We start from the raw sequence: 24,843 nt of genomic DNA on the forward strand, positions 1-24,843 counted from the left end.
GGGCTGCGCTCCTCGGAAATAAAACCTCATTCTAACTTCCGTTGTTCCTCTACTGCAGACCGACCTATATGGCAGCCGCACTGCCTCATTTTATTTAAATTGAGAAATGATTTATGTTGCAAGGTCAAATATGAGGTGCGTATTGGACGTCTTCCTTTTCTTTCTCTATTAACTTCACGGGAACGTTTCATTTCATAGCTAGCTTATCTGTTTTTAAAGCATTTCCATCATGCCCCGCTATCAATGTTGACGTAGTTACTTACACGTTACACATTATCACAGTGAATGTATACTTATTCTTACGGTAATAGTTATAAAAGTGATTTTAATGTCGTTTACGTATGTTAATGGTGTGGGGCAGGAGAGATGAGCTACCCGCTTTTCTCTCTACACTTGCCAAGTATGATCCTTATAGTTTAGCTGTCCTGTGTTTGTCTGTGTGTCCTTGAGACTGTAAAAAGTGTAGGTCAGTAGTCATGTGTTTTGGGTTCGGTAAACAACACCAGGTGGTCCATGTTTAGTAGCCTACCCTCCAAATGACCCTGTGATTACTATGCAGGACTCAGATGATTAACAGTGTCCAGATTCTACACAAATGGCAAAGTGGAACACAGTAAATGTTCTTCTTTAAAAGTCTCTGTCCTCTGACTGAATGTTTGCAGCTAAAAGCGGAGGCAGACTGCTGCGTCTGGCCCCACCAGCCATGGAGGGGCTCTACTTTGAAGTGAAGCCCAGAAGAGATGAACCATCGAGCCCTCTAAGCTCTGAAAACCCCCCTCCTAACCTGACCTCAAACCACCGCTCATGTCCATCACTTTCACATCGCAACTCTTCCACACTGTGTCCGCGCCAGCTCTCTTCTACAAGAAAAAGGATTTCACCACATGGGGAAAAGGTAGAGGAAGAAGGAGAGGAGGAAGATGAGGAGATACGATACAAACTGATTTTGATCGGCTCTCTGCCGGTCCACCACCTGACCACCATGGCCATGCTGCCCTGGGTGGTGGCTGAGATCAGCAAGTGTCGGCCTGCAGAGAGGAATGTGGGTGCTGGGTTGCGGTCTGGACGACAGGTGGACCCTTCTACCCGTAATCAGACAGTTTTCCTGTGTGTGTCAGCATTGCGGGTGCGATGTGTGTCTGTTCTGGGAAAGGGAGTTGTCTGGGACCCTCTGACTCACACAGTGCTGTTTGAATGTCGTCCTCACCAAGTGACCAAACTGATTCACAACAGCCAGGAGCCCAGCAGCTTCGGCTGCCTGGTCCGAGACGCACCAAACTACTCCTGCTATGTCTTCCAGTGCCAGGACAGCACCAAGGTGAGTGAGTGAGTGTGTATAAATGAAATGATATGAGATTAAACACTACTGTATCAGGCATTATATGCATGTGTATGCAAAGTAAGACACAATGGAAAAGTGTACTCTTCTTAAATATTATCACAATTAGAAAACACAGCAATAAAAGTTAATATCTGCAGATTAGCCATACAAAGCCTCACCATTTAGTAAGGTGCCCAAGCAAAAGCTGTAACGATGACATTGTGCCCTAGATTGTGAGTCAAAGGAATGTGTGTGTCTGTTGTAGAAAAACCTTGGTATCTATACATAAAGTAATAGAGCTCCCAAATCATCATGATTATTGCATGTCAAAGTGGACAGTCTCATAAAGCATAATGAAAGCAACACGCAGAGCATGAGCAGACAGGCAACTAATAGAATCACATGAGAATCAGAATTCAGCCTGGCAACACTCTCCTTACATTTTGACAAAAGGTAGCCAGATCATTCAGTGTGATCACACTATTTATTACCACATCCCACTGAAAGAAACTGGATCTTGAATTGGCACCTTGTAAGTCTATATTTACTGTGCTTTCACTTCAACCACATAAACACAAACACGTCCACATACAAAACACACATTCGCACACTCCTGACCTCTAACTCCTTTAACCTCTCCTCCACATGCTGGGCTTTTCCAACAGACACACAACACTGTGAAGCTGCAGCTGGTGCCTGAATCAAGCCAGAGACATTTGATAGCATCCTCATTGCATGCCATGCTTAACATACCGAAGAATTAAAAGAGTTAGCCACATTATAGAGATGGAGATACTAAATAAATCTTAGGAGTAAGAATTACAAATGTCAGTTCGAACTCGATCTACAACTGTTTTTGTGTTGCTTTCCACCACTCCCGGTTTACAGGCAAATACCTGCATAACTTAAAAAATATGAACAGCCAGCATGTACTCTGTGATGTACTGTAAATAGTGACATGTGTCTCTATATGTGCACATGTCACTACATGTACTGTATTTGGTATCAATTCCCCACATTCAGATTCATTTGACTTTATCATACACATAGGATGTTTTGTGTGTGTGTAAGTCAAAATAGCTTGCTTTACATTAACCAAGCAAGATGTCATGTTGCCAAGGCGACCACTTCCTTTGGCTCAGCTTTTGTTGTGATGTGTTTTTGTTGTGGAGAAAGTGTGTGTGTGTGTGTGTGTGTTTGTGTATGCTTGTGTATGCTTGTTGTTCTCTCCCCTCTCTCTTTTCAGCCCTTTGAAGAATGCAATGATGTTGATGTCACCAACGTGTGGTTGCAAGAGCAACCACACCTGTTGCTCTTGCTCTGTCACATTGGGACACACACACACACACACACCACACTCTGTGGGGAAGTGGGGGAAGTGATGGTAGATGTATTTGCATCGTGTTTATTGGCTCACATTTGAAAATATTGCTGCAAAAGATGTGGGTGATAATGATATTTAAAAATTAAAGAGACTGTCTGGACTGTAGTATAACAGACATATTATGATTTATTGTGATAAACATGTGTCCTTTTTATCCATCATACATTTTAAAAAAATGTTTGAAAGTTAAACCTACACATTTTTAGCAACCAATGAACCCAATGGTACAGCATCCTTCTACCATGCAGTAAATCCAGCAGCATACAATCGCCAAGTGCTGGTAAAATATGTGTCTAGAATAACTATCACTTACCAGCCAAAAAACAGCAACAGTTAGTTATCTATTGAATGTCTGGTAAAAATGTTACCATTCACTAGTCATTTGACTCTGCTGCTCCTGCAGTGGGAAATAAGTAACCACTGGGTGTCACTAATGAATCGTACAAAGTTCACAATGTTTTAGTCTGTTTATTACTATTCAGAAAGTGAACAGATGGTAATGAGATAATATATATCAGTATTACTAACTGAACCTATTTTATTAAGACTGTATGATCATCATGAGGATTGGGTATTCTGGTTTTTCAATTATAAAAGTAAATTGATTAAAATCAATCTTTAATAGCAAGCAGTGGTACACATAAATGCTAATAAGATATGGTCTAGTTAAAGTAGTTTTCATGTTATTTAATGTGAAAACATGGGAATGCAGTTGCTGCCATGGGTGTAAAACTACAATGTCAAAGTAATTGTACACACATTTGAATTGTATTGTAACCAGTTCTGCACCAATGCTGTGAAATTTGAGATAAAACGTTGTCAAATGTAGACTTTGACATGACAACGGTATGTAACTTCTAGAGACCATAAGGTTTAGTAGTCATATTCCAGCTATCAGCAGCAGTGCCTCCCCAGGGCAATCATTCTTGGCTGATTAGGTCTGCTCTGCTTACACACCGGAAATACTGTTTATATTCAGTCATACCAACGAAGATAATAGACACAATCTAAGTCATGCAACACCAGAGGGAAAACCACCCAAAAGTCTACCGCCTAAAGTTTGACTGCCCCGGGACAGGAACTGTGTCCACCCCATTGTCCAAACGCATTGGCGGATCTAGCTGCGACAAGATAACCACACTTAACTGGGGAAAAAACTGAAATTGGTTATTTGGCTTTCAAAACAAGAGCCAATCAAGTAGTGTGTAAATGATATCCCATGTGAAGTTATTTGCATTATCTTACTTTGAAAAACTTCAACCGGATGTGTTGTAATTTTATGTTTACAAACTTGACATTTAACCGCAGGGAGCAAAATCAACTTTCCAATGAAATTAAATTGAAGTGTCCCACACTGTCAAAAGGGCGAGCCTCGGAGAAGTAACCACTCAGATCTCGCTTTTGTAAAGTTTATGGCGGATGGGATGAAAGCACGGCTCCAGCGACTCAAACTGTTTAACATCAAACAAGAACAGAAAGATGTAAGTTACGCTGAAAGCTGTGTGTGTCTGTGCGGGTGTGTTTAATTTCAGTGCCATGCTAAGTGGACAGTAAGCTAACTGGGTTTGTTGGCGAGCATTGGCATTAGCCACAACACATTAGCGACACTTGTTGTTAGCCCAGTTCAACAAGTTAGCATGCTCGAGATAAATAACATGACTATTATAGCAGTAGAGTCGTAAAATGTCTTGTAACGTGGTCTTGACTTACTAGTTATCATTATAAATTAATTAAATTATTATACTTTTTTATATAGCTTACTACAAAGACCTGTCAGACAGGTCCCGTCTTAATGTCAAATGTTTGTTTGAATTACAAGTGACATTAAACTGCTGATTTATTCCTCTTTAACTGTAAGTGATGTTTGGCTCCTGCAGTTGTTGGTCAAGTACCTGTCCTTCATGTCAAGAAATGGCATCATTGTATGGTTGTAGAAATAAGTATCAATAAGGTTTCCACAACTGCAGTTTAATTTGAATGTACTGTATGCATCTAGAGTAGACAGTCTGTATAACCGTTGGTTTATAAAACTTCCTTTGGAGTTTGAGTATATTATTTCATTTGAATGGGGATTATACTACAGCATGTACCTTTTTTAAATCAGGGTTATTATGTGTTTTATCTGCTGCAAACCAGTGGGGGTCAAAGCAATGTTGTTACATCTTTACTGCTTTTGGTTATATATTTGAAGTAAAGTCTATTAGAGCAGGTTCAGGTTATTTATCTGTACCCGTAGGTAGATTCTGTTTGCAGAGAAAAAGACAAGGGTTCCATCCTGACACTAAAAACAAACAACATACACATCTCTAATAAAGGACTAGTAAAAGTACAAGTATACCCTGCTCAACCAAATCTCTAAATATTTAAAAAAAACATTTTAAGAAGGAAAACACTAGTACAAACATGGACATTCAAAATTCACAATTAAATAAATAAAAATAGGCATCTGTGTGACGCTCCTATGATGTGTTAATTTGTGCAATAGCTGCTGGGATAAAACTGTTTTTATAGCTACAAGATTATTTGATGATAATCTGTGTTTATTTGATTATTTCTATTCATGCAAGACCACCATTTTTAAGCAAATGTGGCAAACTTATTACAGTTTTTAAAACATGAATGAATTATATAAATAAAACATAGTTCTCTTTTTGACTAGTAGGCATGGTCTTATTTGTATCAGAAAAAACTGCTCGGTGCATAATCATCCTAGCTCAACATGTTGCTCAACATGATTTTTGAAACGGTGAATAATGATATCTGTTATTGAATACGGCACTATTCCTCAACTGGATGTTGTTAAAGCTGCCGGTTCTGTTAATCAGTGGCTTACTGACTGTCAGACCCTCTTTAAAGTTGAGTACATGAAAATCCGGTCTGCTTAGCCGTTGTAAACACAAAACAAATGTAGGTGCGAGTGAGTCATGGAGATATCACCTCCAGAGCCATTGTGCTTATGCCAGGACTTCACTCCTGGAAGAGGAGGCTAGCCCATCTGCACGCTGTGTTAATCTGAGCTCTCACTTCAGCAGTCTCTCTTTCATGTCTGCTTTTACACACATGCCACTTTAAAGCCTTGTGCGATAAAGTGAGATTCAATATTCCCATTTGACCTGAAGAATATTGGGCCCTTTTTTGCAGTTGCTTTTTGTTTTTCTGATCAAGCGATTGTGATAGTTTGGGTTGTGATGGAAAGTTATATTAGCTTGATGTTGCGGACTCGAATGACTCGATTTAAAAAGACAACTTATAACTTCCTTAGTTAAAACAACTGCCTTCTTTCTCATCCTGGAAAGTACCCTAGGTTTTGATGTGTTTTGCAAAAAGGCACTTTCAAAAGTAATTGGGGTTAATGATGAACCATATTGTCCAAAAGTGTGTGGATTCCCCTTTTCCCCTCCCTGCCATACCCTCTTCCTGTAATCCCTGGTCTCACATGCTTTTACCTCCCTCATGTGACACAGTCTTTGCACTGTTGTAAAAACCAACATATAAACTGAAAGCACCTTTCTGTCTGTGTGTTTTGGTCAAATGTGTCTGCTCTTGTTAGTCCACCATTTGTCTAGCAGTCTGTCTTCCACTTTGTTAATCCAAGTTTCTGCTTGCCTCACCGGTCATCCTGTCAGAGCTGGACCTCACAATCCTCTTAGATGAGAACATGGGTGTTATCTGTTCGCCTATCTGACCTCATTTATTCTTATCCAAGATATCCTTTTCCTTACTCGGCACAGCATTTTGAGAACAAGCCCACCTATGCTGTGCTGTGATTACATTATAATGAGTTAATAATCTCTGCATATATTGTCTTTGTGCTGTGAAGTGTCTCCTTAGTCCCTTTTTAAGTCATATTAATGCGTGGCTATTACCATCTGCTCTATGAATATCCCCTACCTCCAAATATTGTTCCCCTTTTTCTCTATTGTGTGCCTTACTTTGTGTGGTTTCCTATATGTGGTATGGCTTCTGTACTTTGAACTTCTTTGAGGCCTGGCTTTGCTCCACTAGGCACAAGACTCAGGCACATGACCATGGGAAGTGCAGAAGTGGAACTCTTTGCAGGCTTGTCCTTGTTGTTTTTGAAGCTGGCTGGAGTATCACTACTTTATTCCATGTTTCTAAATTGTTCGTAAATTCCGATAATTTAGTTTGGTTAAAACATCAAAAGTTGACCGTTCTATCAATTTGTCATGTTTGGGTAGCGATGTTGTTTTTGTTCTTTGCTTCGTTGGCCAAGCTTCTTGTCAACTCAGCCTACAGCTGTTTAATAAATGTGGGAGACATTGCTGTAGAGGAGACACTAGGGCCTTTGTAATAGGAACATTATATTTCAAAAAGTCTAGAAAGAGAGGAGCTGAATGTAGCCAAAGAGTAGAGATGGACGGTGTACTGCAGTAGACACATTTGTGAAATGTTTCTTTAATGATACTTCTTTGTCCCCATCAGTCCTGGTAACTGACTAACCTTCACATGATGTCCTCCTCTTTCACCGTTTTACTCATACTTTAGTTTATTTAGTTTATTCCACTGAATTGCAGCTTCTCTTTTACCAGTGGCACTTACGTAACTTCCCTCTTTTCGAGGTTAGTACAACAGTAGTTCTGTTTAATTCTGGCTCAGTGGGAAACAACATGCTTTTTCAATGTAGTTCCCCTGAGAGGCCAAGGCTGTGGGTCACAGCCTGAGGCTGTGCCCAACTGCCTTCCTGTCTGAGATCATGTAAATGTTACACTGAACAAGATACTGTGTGTCTAGAGCTAACGCTGCCCTTTGAGGAGCGACCCTCTGCATTCCCCTCTAATCCTTCAATCCACATCTCCAGATCAGCCCTGTCAGCAGTCTGAAGAGGGACAATATCGGAATAAGAAACCTAAGTATTGATGAAAAGAAACGTGTTGTTTGCATTCATCCAGTTGGAGAAATCACCAGCACTATGAATGAATATAGACGATTTTTCTTAAAAACGGTCGATTCGTTTTCTTTCCTGCTTGATCACAAAAATGTAATAACATTGTCGATTTTAAGGCTCTGACAAATACAATTATAATCTTTGGTGTAACATGCAGATTTTTTTATATATCATTTTAACGAATGTCAAACATTTTTTGCAAATATGCTTTGTTTTACAAATGACTTAAATAATCCATTATCAAAATTGTTGCTGATTAATATTATATTTATTTACCTATCAATCAATTCACCAATTGTTTCAGCTCTACTTTTCTTCCAGCGTAACCTTTCTCAGAAGACGAACCTTACCAAATTAAAATGTTTTAAATAATTGAAATCTATTTATACAGACGGGGTTTTACAGAAAATGCTCTCAGAAGGGATGGACCAAATGAGAAAACAGTAGAGATTATAACACCATCATGCTGAGCAGAGGGAGTGACACTTTGGTAGGTGGGCTGAAATGAGAAAAGGCTCCAGCAGCACAATAAAGTAAACACCTCTTCCTCCTCTGCGTGGCTGTTCTGTGTCTTTAATGACGGAGGAAGGGAGTGAGAGGAGAGCACATGCAGGACAGGGCTAAATGTATCTGTTGGTTCAAGTGTTTCAAAGTAACAGTGAAGGAAGAGGAAGGGGTACATGGAGGGGGGAAGGCAAAACAGAGAGGGGTCTGCTGTTAGGAGACAGATAGCAGACCTTACTCTAAAGCCAGGATGGTAGGCTGTTTTCACATCACACATTTTGACTTATCATTGTAGGAAAAGCACTCCTAATACTAATAACACTAACATTGGCTCAGTTTTATTTCACTTAGTCCAAGTGAGAGTGGCAGTGACTCAGCATGCACTATGTTTTAGTTGCCTTTTATTTTTATAAAAATGAAAGGTTGAAGAGAGGAAACATAACATGTACATGTAAAGGTGTGGTAGAAACTAACTACAGGCTTATTTAAAAAAAAAAAAAAAAAAAAAAATAGACCAAATGTTTACCGTATAAGTATAATAAAATGTTTTTCTTAAAACAAGATATCATTCAACATGCACATCCTCTACGTTCCTACTCACATAATTGATAAACAAATATGGTAGGGAAAAATTGCAGATTTAGGCCCCAATGCTTGAGAAAAGGTTTTTGCACTCTATGTATTCCAATGGAAATATCAGAGGTCCACCAAATGTTGAGATACACCCTGCACTTTGTTTGTCGCAGAGAATTAAACATGAACATTGAAGTTAAAGTAAATACAGTGCAAATCATCTGTGAAAAGAAAACATGTAAGCAAGGATTGAAAATGGGTCAAGGAACAAAACTCCATTCCTGCCTAGTTTTTCATTGTAGGTCACAGCTGATTTCTCTCTTTCCCTCTCCCTCTAACAATGCCCTTATTGTCCTTAGGGTGCCTTGTGTTTTTCTGTCTGATCAGGGCCTTAAATAGCCAACATATTGACCTTTTTATAGTTCTGCTTCTCTGGCTTCAAAAGTGTCAAAAACAATAACACACACATTTCTCCTGCTCTGTGAAAAAGGTTTATTGATTAGTTGGGATTCTCCACCCCACAAAATAAGCATAATTGTGTCCAGCCTGAGCATTGGTCCAAATAGTTAACTGAGAACACCTGTGTGAGTTATTATAACCAATACATTACTGCAGTGTATCAATGTTGGAGCTGCTTGTGGTGGAGTTAATTTCTACTAGGTCATATATAGTGGAATGACTTTCATGATCATTTCAGCTGAATGTAATGGAGTAAAAGTATCATATTATCCTCAGAATTGTAGTGTGTGTAGTAATTCAAAATTGTACGCAAATTCAATACCTGATTTAATGCACTTACTCAAGTCTTACCAATATACTGCTGTTTGGATATTTCTTGAAAAAGAGTGCCCATTCTTGACACTAGAGCCATTTCTCTGACGCAGTTATTCACAGCAGTTGTGATAGAACAAAATGAGGCCAGAATTGTTTTGATAAAAAAAAAAAACAGGAGTGTGCACATCTCATGCCGAGACAAGACCCAACAGGACTGTGTGAGTGTCAGTCTGTGAGACGGCAGTTTTAGGAGCTGCTCAGGCATCTCTGGTTCATGACATCACTGATGTGTCTCAACCACTGCTTCTGCCTCACTCCTCTACTTCCTCCTTGTTGTTCCTTTGTCTGCTTCACTGCCAGTGAGGTGAAACAAACCAGGCCCACAACAGGAGAGGCAGACAAAGGTTATAGTCTATTATGACGTAACACCCTTTTTGTTGATGATATATTTCTGTAGCTTGATATAGTTAGTCCGTTGTTTATTTTTGAGTTAAATAAATAAAAGGAAGTACAACTAAAAATAACAAGATTATCCAGAACTGTTTAGGTTGTTGTTTTCATTGTCCTGACATTTCTGCATTATTTAGCATAATGAACTCAATATGCACACAATCGCAAAACAACATGAGTTCAAACTTCCCACTACAACTTCCCCGGAGCTATATTTGTTAAAAGTTTTTAAAAAAACGTGTTGGCTGTGATATTATGTTCGACTTGCTTTTTTTGTTGGTTGCAGGAATAATAATAGTCACTCAGATGATTTCTTAAAGATGAAAGTCTGCATGTAATCAGTTCGGATGAGAGCAGAGTATTCTCTGTAAAATGGCCTTAAGATAAAGTGTCAATGCTGCAAATGATCAGCAAAATTTGATCTCTCTGTGACACGATGGCTGTCTGGAACACACAAAGTATATTCAGATAGATGAGAATTGGTGTATTGCCTCAAAAGGCTATGCGTGTCACTATTTAGACATGCATTTGAGTTTGTTTTAACTGACTGGATATAAGAAGCAGCATGACCACCTTTCAAGTCTACAGTCTTGATACTAAAATGTTATATATATTTTTGGTGAAGTACTGACCTGGTTGCCCCTAGCCTGTTTATCTAACCTTAGCTAGCCTCTTTTTTTATTTTTCTTAAACATTCTTCTTCCATTACTTGTCTATTTTTACAACTGGCAAAAGCAATGTGTCGGGCTGCTTTAATGCTCATGGAAATCCTCTGTGTTAGTCACGGAAAGACTGGTTACAGAAAGAGGGTTTTTGTGTGCGAGAGCCCCGAGTTTTCATTTATTTGTTCAACCCCTCAATGTCCGCTTATTTGCAGACCAGCTGGGGTTAATGAGTAGAAACATATCTGCATCCCAACATTTGAAGAATGTTAATCTTGTGGCAAAATATTTGAATTACCAAGACAAGAAGTACTGTTACATTCGATTTTGCAAATGTATAAAGAAGCACTTCTTACTACAAAATACTATGTATTCTAGCGAGTGAATGTTCCTGCTCTTACAGAATCATTATTTTGTATCTGCTCGATACAAAAATAACAAATACTTGAATGAGCAGGACAAGAAGTACTGCTAAGTTAAAAATGTACAAAAAACACTTCTACAAACTAAAGAAATGATATATTGTAGCAAGTAAATGTTCCTTCTATTACAGAGCAATTGTGTTGTAACTGTTGGATACAGAAATAATAATCTGAACATTTATATCCAGGAAGTCGGATAAAAGCAACAAAGCCTTTTCTGCTGCTCTGCTCTGTTTCCAATTCTGCCTGTTTTTGTTTTTTTTACCAAACCGGCTTGTTGAAGAATATGAACATTTGTGTTTAGATTGTTAAAACAAAATTCACAGCCAAGTCATATAAATCACTATAACACATAATCTCTCTCTGTACTACAGTTTCCTGGACAAAGTGTCTGGGTAGCAGTGAGTGTGTATAATTGCTCGTCATGCTCACATCCTGACTGCTGTATCCTTTTGGGACATCAGCCAGAGAGAGACACAGGGTTCGGAGGGACAGAGAGGCAGCGCTGTGCTTCTCTCTGCTGCGATGCAACTGCATTGTTTGAGAGTTGATATTCAAATACATGTTCAGCTGCCGAGTGAACATAACATGAAACTATCCGCGGAGAACCAACCGTGCTGCTTGTGTCCTACTGCTTGTTCCTCACAAGCATCCCTAGATAAAAGGCGCGCGTGCAACAGCGGTAATTCAAGTTTAAAAGTCTCAAAAATGCTACAACTACTGTCACAAACTGGATGAATGTGAAGTATTTTGTTAAAGGAGGATGAAAGCGTAATTAAGGAGTGACTTTGATGGTTATTGGACTCAGGATTAATTCATTTGGATTCCCGCTGTATGAAGAAATGAAAGGACGGCACAAGTGGAAACAATTCACAAAGGGATTAAACTGTTTAAAACACATGCTCAAAGTAAGCCGGATTTTGCCGATGTGTTCAAAAGTCGTAAATAATCAAAATGGAGGAGACCGATCTGATCGGAGCAACTGTGACAAATAATCCAACTGAAACCGGCACGGACAATGACTGTTTTAAAAATGCGCTTATCCAGACAAGCCCGGTTTGAACACTTTACGGGCAGAAGGGACATTTCTATCAAAGAAAAAATTATACATTTTTGTATTTTTATGCCTTTAATAGCTACTAACTTGAATTTGTATTCAAATGAATTAATCAATTATTTTGTGTATTGTATTGTAATGAAGAGACAAGGCTTTTAGTGACAATCATGTATTGAGTTACAATTATATGTAAAAAATATGTAGTTCCCCCCCAGGTTCGGAACCACTGATCTAGAACATACACAATAAAAACACATTGAGATGGAGATACTTGTAAAATTCAGTTGTAAATAGTTTTATAGAAAGAGAAAAAAGTGTATTGACAGAGAGCGAAGAGGAAAAAATGAAAGGGGTAGTCAGGAAGGAATTCAAATAAAGTGAAAGTGAGTACAAAGCCTGCTTTTAGACTAAAGGTCAATATTAAGGCTTCTTTTCAACACAGGAAGTCACAAGGGCTGCACTATGGCAACCATAAGACATTACAGCATATGACAGCTTAGCTCATAGTGAGGTGTGGCATCTACATTGATAACAACTAAAAGCTGGTGTCTTTACTGTATATTCAGTGTTTATCCCAGTGTTTACTTACTATTGCCGCTGGGCAGCCATCAGTGCTGAAGAGACGTTATACTGGCAATGGCTAATGGCACTTTGAACTGTCCATCAGTAGATATTGTGTTTTCAATTAGCTTGCAGAAACTTCAGCTTGAAGATATACAGTGTGTACGTTTAGGTAGTTGGGGGTTTATTTGATATAAACATCATAGTAGAATTAGAGATGTAGTATACATTAATGCACGAAGACCAGATGTTTGTCGTGAAACTCACATTTGCTACACCTGTTATAAGAAGGACGTAAACCTAACTTTTGAAAGAAATACATCAACAAATGCATACACAAAAAAACAACCACAAATACTTTACTGGGTCAAAATCTGTGCATTGGTATTGTTTTTGTAGTAACATTCTTCTTAATATAAAAAAATGTGGAATCATTGATAAAGCAACTTTCAAGTCTTTTTAAAAGCTTTCAAATGTAAAGAGTCAAATAGAAGACACACATACAGTAGGTTACACACGTAAGAAATTGCAACCGAACAGTCTGTCATGTTGCTGTTAACGGCACAGAGCCTAGCTGCATGGATGAGTTTGGAGACATTGTCTTAGTTCAGGAATGAAGACGGATCGGGACCCGCATCACGTGTAGTTTCACCTTTGCTGAAGCTTCATTGTTGTGCTCTACAGCAGACTTCCAGTAGAGTGTATGCTCAATGGATATGATGAAATTCAACTGTCATGTGATTACAGTAAGTGTTTTATTACTGTAATTACAAGTTCTGCCTGCTCTCCTCGCAGGTTCCTGAGATCATCAGTACGCTGAGGCAGGCTGGCAAGAGCTCGGCCCGCGGCGATGACATCGCTCCCATCTCCAACAAATCTTCCTCTGGAGGCAGCGATTCCTCGGAAACTAGTTTTTCTTCAGTCTCCACAACGACAACCTCCGTGGCAACCTCTGCTGCTTTGTCTCCGACAGCCTTCTCCAAGAAGTTTGAGGTGCTGTTTTGCGGCCGTGTTAGTGTTGCTCACAAGAAAGCCCCCCCCGCCCTGATAGATGAGTGCATCGAGAAGTTCAGCCAGTTGCAAGGCTCAGGGAGGGAGGAGGATAAAGGAGGAAACAGTGGGGCATTGGGTGGGCTGAGGAAGGCACTATCCTTTCAGTCCAATGGACTTGGGAGTAGCGATGTTGATAATGGAGCTGCAGGGAGCCCCACCGCAGGGAAGCGTCCTGTGCTGTTCAAAAGAGACCCCAGCTTCCCCTGCCTGCAGGCCCTGGATGAGAACGGACTCTCACCTGAGATCTCTCACACCAACACCTCTGACACACACACACACTCTGCTGGAGTACAGTGTCTTAGCCTGCAGGAGAACAGGACCATGCTGTTTACGGTAATACTCATGAATGGACACACACACACACACACACACACACACACACCCAAATATGGTTGTGCGCTAGTCACTAAAGCCAAAAACATTGTGTATTACAGAAGACAATGTCTTGTTGTCAAACACATGTCTCGATAGTCTGCGACTTATTCACTCAACATTATTGCTAAGGACCTCCATTTTTGTTGCAGAAGGATGACGGTAAAGATTGACCTACAAAAAATAATGTATATAATCATGAAAAAGAAAATGACTAATTCCTGCACATTGTCATCAGTGGGTAAGATAACACATATTTGGTGCTGACTGTGTGACTAACAGAAGAAAAAAACATAATTGGATGGTGCTGCAGTAATTTAGCATAGCTTTGGATGGTTTCAGGATGAACAGAGGATACATACATTACTATAAGGTTGGCTTACATAGATTTTTCTAATAAAAAAACAGAAATACATTTGTGAGTCCTTCCAGCTCCCACACAATTCTTTTTTTATAGTGCTGTGAAGTGCACTTTTAGAATAAATAAAAAAGTCCTCATACTCAGTTGTTCATAAAGCAGAGAGGGTGAGAGCAAAATAGTCAAATAAATGAATCCCCTAGTGACTCAGCTAGAGCAAATGCTGACTGATGCTCAAAACGATCTCAGTAAATGCTCCTCTACTTAACGGGTTGTGACCTGCTGCCAACCCTTTTTCCTGTTTGTCCTCCAGACAGGAAATGGTGACCAGTGGCACAGGAACCACCAGGGCCTGTAGCTGTCCCCTCAGCAGATACACACATGTTATTGACACTGACGATGATACATCCTGCCGCTGACAGGGGAGAGTGGACAGAACAACCTCATCCTGGTGACATCATCACCTACATTTAAGAGACATAGATGTAATCTTCCATCTCCTCTAGAAAGAGTCTCATTTTGTGATTCATATTGGGATCAGAATAACAGTGATAGGCCACATGTTCACAGAAAGAATAGCCGTGTTAGTGGAATGTGAGGACATGGGATTTAACGAACATGAAATCCCTTGTTTATTACAAACATATGAGTCCTAGGTTTAGGAGTAATAGTGACTCATATCCTAATGATGGCATACGTGGGAAAATCCCCGAAAGCGGAACCGTTCTAAAATAGTTTTTTACGTTTTTCGATAAAAAAAATAAAAAGAAATGATACTGCCTCATTTGACAAATCCGGTTATTAAGAAAATATCTAAAGGTATTATTTGTAGGCTCCCCTTTATATAAAACCTTATTTAAAAAGGTTAATGTCGTAAAAGTTTGAAAATTGGATTGGTTTCGTATCTATTTAAACCTGTGTTGCTCATTATTGCTGTCAAAAACCTCACCACAACCACACCACACACACACACACACACACACACACACACACACACACACACACACACACACACAAAAGCACACTATAGACCGCAGACACTTCCATTTAAGACAATAACTATATTGTGTGTCTTTGTTTCAGGTGGGCAGGTCTCAGATCTTCTTGGTTAGTCCGGACACCAAGAAAGTTGCCATAGAGAAGAGTTTCAAAGAGATCTCCTTCTGCTCACAGGTGTGAATCACTGCATTTTACAACATTACCATTTGCATTATTTGTCTTTATGTTTTTAAACCTATCCTGAATCCGCTGATCTTTACTTTCCAGGGTATTCGTCATGTGGATCACTTTGGCTTCATCTGCAGGGAGACAGTGGAAGGAGGGAGCTGCCACTTTGTGTGCTACATCTTCCAGTGCACCGACGAAACACTGGTGAGAGACAGATAATGTAGCGAGAGCATTGTAGAACTAGAAAATAATGAGATGTAGTGTATAACATGACAATTCACGAGTATTTGCCCTTTTTTATACATTTTCTGCAGAAAGATTGTGGGGTAATTCCACTCAGTGTTCATATTAAATCATCCTACTCATTTTAATTTAACATCACCTCCAGTAAGTCACCTCTGAATTTGGGCATGAAGCTGCATCAAAGGTGGGGTAGGTAAGTTTGGAGAAACCAGCTCGAGTGCGCTAGAATTTAAAAATACACAGCCGGAAAAAATCTGCCACTTCCTTACAGAGCCCCTCCTCCAACACACACGAACGCACACATGACCAATGAGGGCACGAGATAAGTTTGTGAACAGATGGAAGGCTGACAGGCAGGTAGGCCATCCAGTTACTTCTAGCCGGGCCGGCTCAGATGATTGGTCGTGCTTTTTACAGTACTACGGCTTCCACAGATGACGTTTTTTATGGATTTTTTGTCAAAGCACTTCAGATATTCATTGCTATCGGGATGTTAAGAGCATTCCATGGAAAATAACACAAGGTGTATCTCGAGCCGGTTTCTCAAACTTACCTACCCCACCTTTAAGCTGATATTTTTAACCAAAAATGGTTTAATGTCAATCAACATCAAATTCTGCTTTAACTCTTCAGTCCCATGACTCAGTGCCTCTGTGCGCCACTGAGTCATGGTCTGCCAAATGGACAAATACATCGGTTTGATAAAGGGCCTTTGTCATTCGACGCATGCAGTCTATTGTATAACAGTCAACTAATGCTGCATTGTGATTAGCTTATACTAGATAGATACCTATTCTTATTCTAAACAATGAGTCACTGGGTCAGTAAATAACTGCTGCCAGAGTAAACTGAACGACCTGTGGGAACATTTGAATATCTTGTTTACTTCTGTTACTTCCACCAGGTTTGCACTGCATAAGATGTTTCTGCACAGACGTAGATTTCCCCCATATATTGAAACGTACATAACATTTCAGTAGGACAGGGCTGTTTTAGGCACAGAATGGAAATACATATAAAAACGTGAAATAAATCCTCTAGTCCTAATAGGGTGAATGTGTTAAAATATTGTTTTCATAGAGGAATACAATTCTCAAAAGCAGCCTGTGTGTACAAATTACTGGGAGAAGCAACTGATAAAGGCATTGATTGGCTTTTTTTCAAGGTGGATAAATAAAAAGCATAAAGAAGACTGTGTTTTGCTCTTGTAGGTGGACGAGATCATGCTGACTTTGAAGCAGGCATTCTCTGTGGCAGCCCTGCAGCAGAATGCAAAGACCCAGAGTCAGCAGTGCGACAGCTGTCCCATGCAGCAGCTCCACCGACTGTGTGAGAGGATAGAAGGTAGAAAACTGAAGCATTTTGAACTCATAGTTGGTTGGAGTAATGTTGATAGGTCAAGTTTATACATTTATACACTTTTAATATGCCTGTAGTAAAATAAAAGAGACTTTCGGTTCCACCATCACATTTACCTTCGTTAAATAATTGAAATGTAGTGGCAGAACCTAGCAGTGGATTTTATAAATATTTTATATTTGTATTAAATGTGTTCTGCGAGTTGACACAGTTGAAAGTTGACATCTGAATTTGATGAATGTTTCAACATTTTTAAAATGAAGGAAAAGTGAATATGCTATGTCTGTATGCACATACTTATAATAAGGCCTTCAATTCTTAATGTGTACAAACGTATGCATATTCATATCTATATAGAGTAGTACAGCATCACATTGGGTGTAAGGTCATATATTGCTCACCAATAAACTAAGGTATACAATATGAGAAGGCTACACCACTGACCCGTAGTACCCTACATACTTTTATAAATACGCACTTACTAGGTAGAAAAAAGTGTGTTTTTATTTTGTCTTTACAATATTTTTCAGGTCTTTCCCCGTCTAAAACCAAGCTGGAGCTTCAGAGACACCTCGCCACTCTGGACAATGAAGAGCAAGCATCAGTCTTTGAAAACACCATGGTAACGTGTCTGCTCTGTGTAAAAAAACAAACAAACCAGTCAGTCTACAATTTCCATTAGAAGTTGTCTGTCATGTGGAATATATAATGGCGCACTGATTCATCTTTACATGTAACTTATTTATTTTCGCCATCTCACCCCTCTATATTTCTGGTCTGTTTTGCTCTTCATGGCTTTCTCAACACATCAATGTCTATCACACGATAAAGTAGCGATGTGTTGTGGTCAAATCACATTAATATTACTGTTGGTAATGGACCTTTGAGCCTAATTATCTTTTTTATCCATCATTGTTTCAAGGGATTGTTGTACAGTTAAAGATAAGTCTTGGGAGGTGAATGTACTCAAATATTCCTGTATTGCTCCGCTGACACCTGCTGGTGATGTAGCTGAACTGCAACACTCAAACAGTGCTAAACTATCAATAGATCAGCTCAGAAAATCACTGCGTTTCTTTTGGGGTTGAACAAAAGAATATCATTTAAAAATGATTGTCTGTGTTTCAGAGGGCTCGTCCTAAAAGTGATCAGGAAGAGAACGAGTTGGTGATGGCCTCTTTGAGGAATCTTTATGAGGAGAAGCAGAAGAGCCATCAGCACCTCCTGCCTGGAGACAGACGGGTAACTTTATTTACATTTATTTTTCACACACAAACATTACTGTACCTCTTTCTTTCTCTTTTTCTTCCTTTATTCCAGTTAACTTCTACATTTCCTCTAAAGCAGGGGTGTCAAACTCAATTTCATCGCGGGCTACATTAGCATTATAGCTGCAACTTTAAGACTATATAAATATATATTTAAAATAATGTATTATATTACATTATTGCCTCTGCATTGGATTATTATTGATAGGGTAATAACTTCATAATTAACTACATCTGAAAGTAGAAGTCTAGGGCAAATAATTGCAAGTCTCTTCAGTGTGTATGTCACAAAATGAGATGCATTGTGGGACATGTAGTTTATGGACAACGTACTTCTGTAAAGCGGCATGTAACCGTATAATAAACGTATTATATTCTTTGCAAGCTCTTGCGGGCCACATCAAATGAAGTCGTGGGCCATGAATTTGACGACCCTGCTCTAAAGGGTCATCAGTCCTATGACTGAGTAGTTCAACAAGAAAAGATAACTATACTTGAGAGGACTCTTTTTCTCTCTCTCTCTCTCACTTACCAACTTCCTAAGTGTCTTGCTCTCTGTGTGCAGGTCAGTGAGGAGGCAGCTCCCGCCCCAGTGGAGGCGCAGCAGAGCAGCAGTCGGCAGAGACTTGAACAGTTCAAGAGCCGAGCCAAGCGCTCTCTCACCGAGTCTCTGGAGGGCATCTGGAAGGTATCAATGCTCTTTCTCCCTTGGTTTTTATTCAATAATTCTCAACTATTCTCTTTTTTCTATCATGTTTGCTTCTTTGTGATTTTAGCTAAATTTTATCATTCCTAATCTTCACATTTTTGATAAATATCTAGATAGATATACTTTATTGATCCCAATTTAGGAAATTATTTTCTTACAGAAGCAGTGTGTTCAACATTAAAATACAAATACTTAAAAAATGAAATAGAGAATCAACAATTACAAATTAAATGAAAATTAGAAATAGTATATCAAATATAAACAATATAAAATATTGTGGATTATAAAAATGTTCTTAAAAAAAGTCCAAAATACTACAGGAGCATAGACATACTGTACATACACATAGGATAGTATATAATATACTAATAATACAGAAAATTACAAATTGTTCATGCTTATCAGAGGCAGAAACCCAAACTATGTAGCAGTGAGTTCATTTTGAACATAGAAATGGGGAATAACTTGATAAATGTCCTTGAAGTCTTGCAATTTTTTGTCATCTTTGGTTACATTTAAAGCTGGGCACTGTGTAACCTTGGCGTGTGTGTGTGTGTGTTTCAGGGGAGCAGCAAGGCCAGAGCTCAGAGAGACAACAGTTTAGAAAGTGACAGCGGCTCCTCCATCTGCACAGTGAACAGCAGCCAGGACCAGGCGTGTCTAGATGACCCCTTACCTGCTTCCTCCCAGCTGAGACCCACCAGCCCACTCAAGTAAACACACCTAAACACACACACATGCCCTCACACTGGTTTATGTTTAAGGACAAGACCTGTCAGTGATTTTAAGGTCAAAGCAGTTCTACTTGTTTTACAGCAATTCGTGATTATAGGTGTTTATATGTCGCCGAGTCTAAAGTAGGGATTTATAGACAATCTAAGTGTCTTTAGGGAAAGACAAGTCTCGAGAATAGATTGATAATTTAACCAACAAAAAAAAGAACTGCACAAAGTACATACATTAACTGAATCAGCCATGGTGCACTGAGTACCCTCTGCCTGGTAAATGAATTATAAATAAACAAAAAGCAATTTGCAGCCTGTTAAATTATTTTAACCTAATTATATTATAGTAAACTAATTACAACATACTACCAGCATGCCAGCATGCACCTGTCTATCGGCATACGATTTCAGGACAAGACGTTGTTACTGACACAAAGAGATTTGCCTGCAGTTTTATGCCAAACAAACAGTGGATTGTGCCGAGCTAAATTCAAGCTCAAAGCTTATAAATGTATTGATGTGTGGGTCAGGGTTTTTCAATAAGCTCACCCACTCAACACATGATCAGAGCCAATTCACACCGCCTAACCCCACAAATAAGTGTTAAACAACACCCAACGCACAAACCCCCCTATAGCACAATTCTGAGAACAGAAGTGAGCTGCTCAAATGATTTGCAAACTTGCCTGGACTTTCTTTAAATGAGAAAGCACTGCACACTTGTTAGTGGATATGATACTGTATATTTCTCCTCACATCTGACGTCATCCCCTTCAGGTGCCACAACTCAACAGGAGACCTGAACCTCCTGGACTCCTCTCCCACCCTGTCGCCCTCCTCCTCCTCTCTACCCGGTGAAGCTCAGCCTCAGGGCTTCCGCCGACGGGCCAGCACCTTCAGCCACCCCCCCACCCCTTCATCAGCAGAGTACTCACCAGTGTTCACACAAACTAACTCACCACAGAACCCCACAGCTGCTACCAAGCCCAAGCTCGTACGACACTACTCCGTCAGCACCGACACTCCACACCAGAGCAAGTAAGAAGAGTGTTTGCTTTCTGTTTGTGTGTGTGTTTTCGTACAGGTGAAATACAGTGTTGGACCCAAGTATTTCCACGTCACATATAACAACATGCTCTCACATGTTAATCCTGTGCAGTACACAAGAAGTGTGTCTCACTGCTTATAGATATTAAGTTAGGATTTCAGTAAATGGGAGGGGATTGGTTGCAGTTGCAATATCTTGCATGTCTTCACAGGCTTTGTGGTATTAACAACTTGTATCCTGCTGAACATAGTTTACCCCTCTCTATTAATGGAGACAATCAGGAACAAGCCTGTGACAGCAGTCTCACGGGTGGTTGACGCTTGTTCAGTAGAGCGTGTCATACCTTGGTTTCCTCTATGACAGCAAAGGGAAACAAGTAGTGAACATCTCTTATAATCTCTTATCAATATAATATAACTTAATATTGGAGTATACAGCCGGCTTTATTGCACAATAGAGATCAGTTCCTGTCAGAAAACTGTGGAATCATTTCTCAAAATCTTGGCTTTGATATTTGTACTGCTCTTGGACCAAACTCTGCTTCTTCTCTCTTTTTTGTCTGTAGGCCTACAATAAAAACAAATGACTTAAAATGAACCTTGGTTAACAAAGGTTCAAAAGTCACGGAAAGTGTGGTTATGTAATGTAGGAGTGTTCACAGTTGAAGGGAAACTATACTAATATAACACATCGAACTCTGTTTACAGCTGTTTGGAGGCACTACTGCAGATGTGAAAACAATATGTATAAAGCTAAATCTGTGGGGTCCTCTTTTAAGGTAGAATAGTCAAATAAATACAGATTATTACATTTATTTCGTTTTAGTTGCAGTTTAAAACAGGAATAGACTATATTAAGCATTATTAATCCTATTACACTGGAGTTTGTGATGTGATCTTCATCTACACAAACAAACTGTCTCCCCCAGCTCTGCTTTCAGTGCATTTCCTTTAAATGTCCTGCTTTCTGTCTTCAGCCTTTTGTCAGTCTTCAGCCTTTTTCAGTATCTTTGCTTTGTGGTTCTGTTGCTGCACTGCTTCTCAGACATGTCCCAGCGGACTCCACCCTTCCTCCTGTTCCTCCCTGCCCTTCATCTCACTCTCCTCTCCTTCCTCATCATCCTTCCTCACCTTCTGCTGGAGCTCGTCTCAATACAAGACGGTGAGCTGCACTGAACTGATTTTCTGTTCAACACTTATTGATTGTTCAATCCTTATATTGACCTTTTTTCCATGTTATTATGTGAGGCCCTGTTCACACGGAGGAAGACTAAACATGTCCTTCATTGTCTGACAGCCAAGTGTCTTCTGTGTGAACAGGTTTCTCTTTTCATCCATTTCTTCCTCCTTTATTCCCCTCCATCTCTCCATCTCAGTCCTCTGGGTGGTCTGCGTGCTCGTCTCCGCTCCTCCTCCTCTGTCCCTAATTTCCTGAAATTTCCATTTCTGGCCTCTCTCCAAGAGAACGATTTTCCTGAGCCAAAGAGCAGGTACACACACATGTACAGCTAACAGTGATGTCCATATAAGTGTGTCCAGTAATCTGTGCTTCTGTGATTCATGGGTCACTTAAACTGATTTGATGTCTCTATTTTAAACATGCAGTATATATATGACTGTGTGTATGCAGCATATTGTTTAAACTACGCCCTACTGAATGTTTACCAGGCCATATTGGGTAACTATTCCTGTGTGTGCTTGCTTGTGTTTCAGAGATGTAGCAGCTCTGTCTATACCTAATGAAGCATGTGGGATGTGGGAAAGTCCTCAGCGAGGCCATCGGCACTCCTGGAGGCAGCAGATCTTCCTCCGGGTCGCGACACCTCAGAAAAACACAGAATCAAACGGTGAGAGTGGACACGCTCAAAGATAGATTTTAATGTTCCCTTTGAAGTACTATACTGTCATTGCCTTATTTACCAGTCCTAAAGAGAGTTGAGAGTCACATGGCCTATGTGCTGTTGCTGTTCTTTTCAAAGGGAGGTTCACTGCAGTATTGAACAGTTATTTTGTTACTTGGTAAGTTATAAAGAAAAGATGAATCCTTACTATAAGAATATTTCCTTGGATTAAAACTGGTGACTTTGTACCCACAAATAACTGCACAATTTGCCCAAGAAGGCCATTGTGATTATCGTTGAAATACACCTTTATGGAGAGACTTTTTTACACTTTTTTTGGCACCAAAGAGTCAGATATAATTTGTCCCCAAACTAACAAAATGCCTGCTTCATGCATTTGGTGAGTGTAAGCAAGTCTGTGTGCACCAAAGAGCTTTCATTTCATTTCATCGTTTATTTGAACAGGGACAAAGCACATTGATGAACATTTTTAACAAATAATACTTCAAACTGTAAACATGCCAGATTTGAGCTTTTAGCTCATTTCCATCCGTAGTCCCTCACATACAACATTTCAGAACATGACATTTATATACATAGCAAAAATAAATACATGATATGCAGAAAGAGCAAGAGCAGCATACACAAGTATTTACCACATGGCAGTACAATGTAGCAGCTACGACATATAAAGTGCAAGAGAAGATACAAGAGCTACATAAAGTGCAAGAGGAGATACAAGAGCTACATAAAGTGCAAGAGGAGATAAAAGAGCTACATAAAGTGCAAGAGAAGATACAAGAGCTACATAAAGTGCAAGAGGTGATAAAAGAGCTACATAAAGTGCAAGAGGAGATAAAAGAGCTACATAAAGTGCAAGAGGAGATAAAAGAGCTACATAAAGTGCAAGAGGAGATACAAGAGCTACATAAAGTGCAAGAGGAGATAAAAGAGCTACATAAAGTGCAAGAGGAGATACAAGAGCTACATAAAGTGCAAGAGAAGATACAAGAGCTACATAAAGTGCAAGAGGTGATACCCCTGTGTTAAAGTGCATTTAGCGGTGATTGCACATTTGTTTGTTTCTCAACCATTCTTTGAGTTGACCTTTAAAAGTGGGACAATCCCGTAACTCAGTTGGGAGGCTATTCCACAATGAGCTGCCCTTGATGGGCGGACCTCTTTGCATGGTCCAATTGTAAATTTCAACATGTCTTCTTCTAAGGAAAAACAGATCAAGAACACACATGTGCTCCATATTGTACATGCTACTTAACATCCTACCAAAATCTGAGCATGAGCAAGACACCTCACATGTGCCTTGTGACCTGTGTATTTTTTAAATACAGCCATACAAGGTCCTGATGTGTAGACAGTGGTGCAGTGCAGTGACAAAGTATTTCCACTTGGTGCCACTCTGCGCATTCACACCTGCCTTGTATAGTCCGGTTGAATCGAACCCTGGTGCGTTTAGCCGCTTGGTGCGGTTCATTTGGGTCGGTGTGAACGCAGTCCGAGACCTCTGAAGTGAACTAAACAACCGGACTCTGGTCCGCTAAAATAGGTGGTCTCGGAGCGCTTGCTTGCGAACTCTGGAGCGGTTCATTGCTGGTGTGAACGCAGTCTGCACCAAAACATAGGAAGCGCAGTATTTACGTGTCACAAGAACGCGGGTGTTCTTTAGTGAAAGAGTGAAGCAGAATGATGTGTTGAACACAGGTTGAACAGTGTCGTGTAAAGTAAAAACAACAATCAAACTAAAAACTATACATAAAAGTCAGAGCCACCTGCCGTCGGTGAAACGCCCCTCCTCACTGCAGAACCCCTCTCATTATATGTGTTATAATGTTTGTATCGCACGTTGTCTGATTATATAATCATATGCGCCGTTGCTGTTGATATGCTCTCCAGATTAACAACAGCATGAAAATAACCAGCGGAAAGTGCCGATGCTCCATGGCGGAGGCTCTGGTAGAAATTGCCGGGATTTGCGTGTTTACCCCCTTAATGTCTGACCAATTGTTGAACAGCATTTCCGAGCACATGACTTGTGTTTAAAGTTTATAGTCTGTTTTAATTTTGCCCGT

At 39.8% G+C, this 24,843-nt stretch overlaps 1 protein-coding gene across 3 annotated transcripts in view; it reads left to right on the plus strand.

The window, feature by feature from the left end:
- tbc1d1 (TBC1 (tre-2/USP6, BUB2, cdc16) domain family, member 1) overlaps nt 1-24,843 on the plus strand; it is a 43,785-nt gene that overhangs the window by 261 nt on the left and 18,681 nt on the right. The window contains exons 2-14 of one of the 3 annotated variants that reach the window (XM_034211602.1): nt 663-1,318; nt 13,410-14,000; nt 15,481-15,570; nt 15,664-15,768; nt 17,019-17,151; nt 17,697-17,788; nt 18,295-18,408; nt 19,000-19,122; nt 19,708-19,856; nt 20,646-20,906; nt 21,961-22,077; nt 22,292-22,405; nt 22,629-22,762. In XM_034211602.1, the coding sequence (XP_034067493.1) occupies nt 704-1,318; nt 13,410-14,000; nt 15,481-15,570; nt 15,664-15,768; nt 17,019-17,151; nt 17,697-17,788; nt 18,295-18,408; nt 19,000-19,122; nt 19,708-19,856; nt 20,646-20,906; nt 21,961-22,077; nt 22,292-22,405; nt 22,629-22,762 (2,638 nt within the window). In that variant the 5' untranslated portion in view covers nt 663-703. Of the gene's footprint in view, nt 1-662; nt 1,319-4,011; nt 4,187-13,409; nt 14,001-15,480; nt 15,571-15,663; nt 15,769-17,018; nt 17,152-17,696; nt 17,789-18,294; nt 18,409-18,999; nt 19,123-19,707; nt 19,857-20,645; nt 20,907-21,960; nt 22,078-22,291; nt 22,406-22,628; nt 22,763-24,843 lie in introns of those variants that run through there. The other 2 variants (XM_034211605.1, XM_034211604.1) reach the window with 2 other exon arrangements.

This window comes from Gymnodraco acuticeps, unplaced genomic scaffold (assembly GCF_902827175.1).
Source record: "Gymnodraco acuticeps unplaced genomic scaffold, fGymAcu1.1, whole genome shotgun sequence".
NCBI classification, from domain to species: domain Eukaryota; kingdom Metazoa; phylum Chordata; class Actinopteri; order Perciformes; family Bathydraconidae; genus Gymnodraco; species Gymnodraco acuticeps.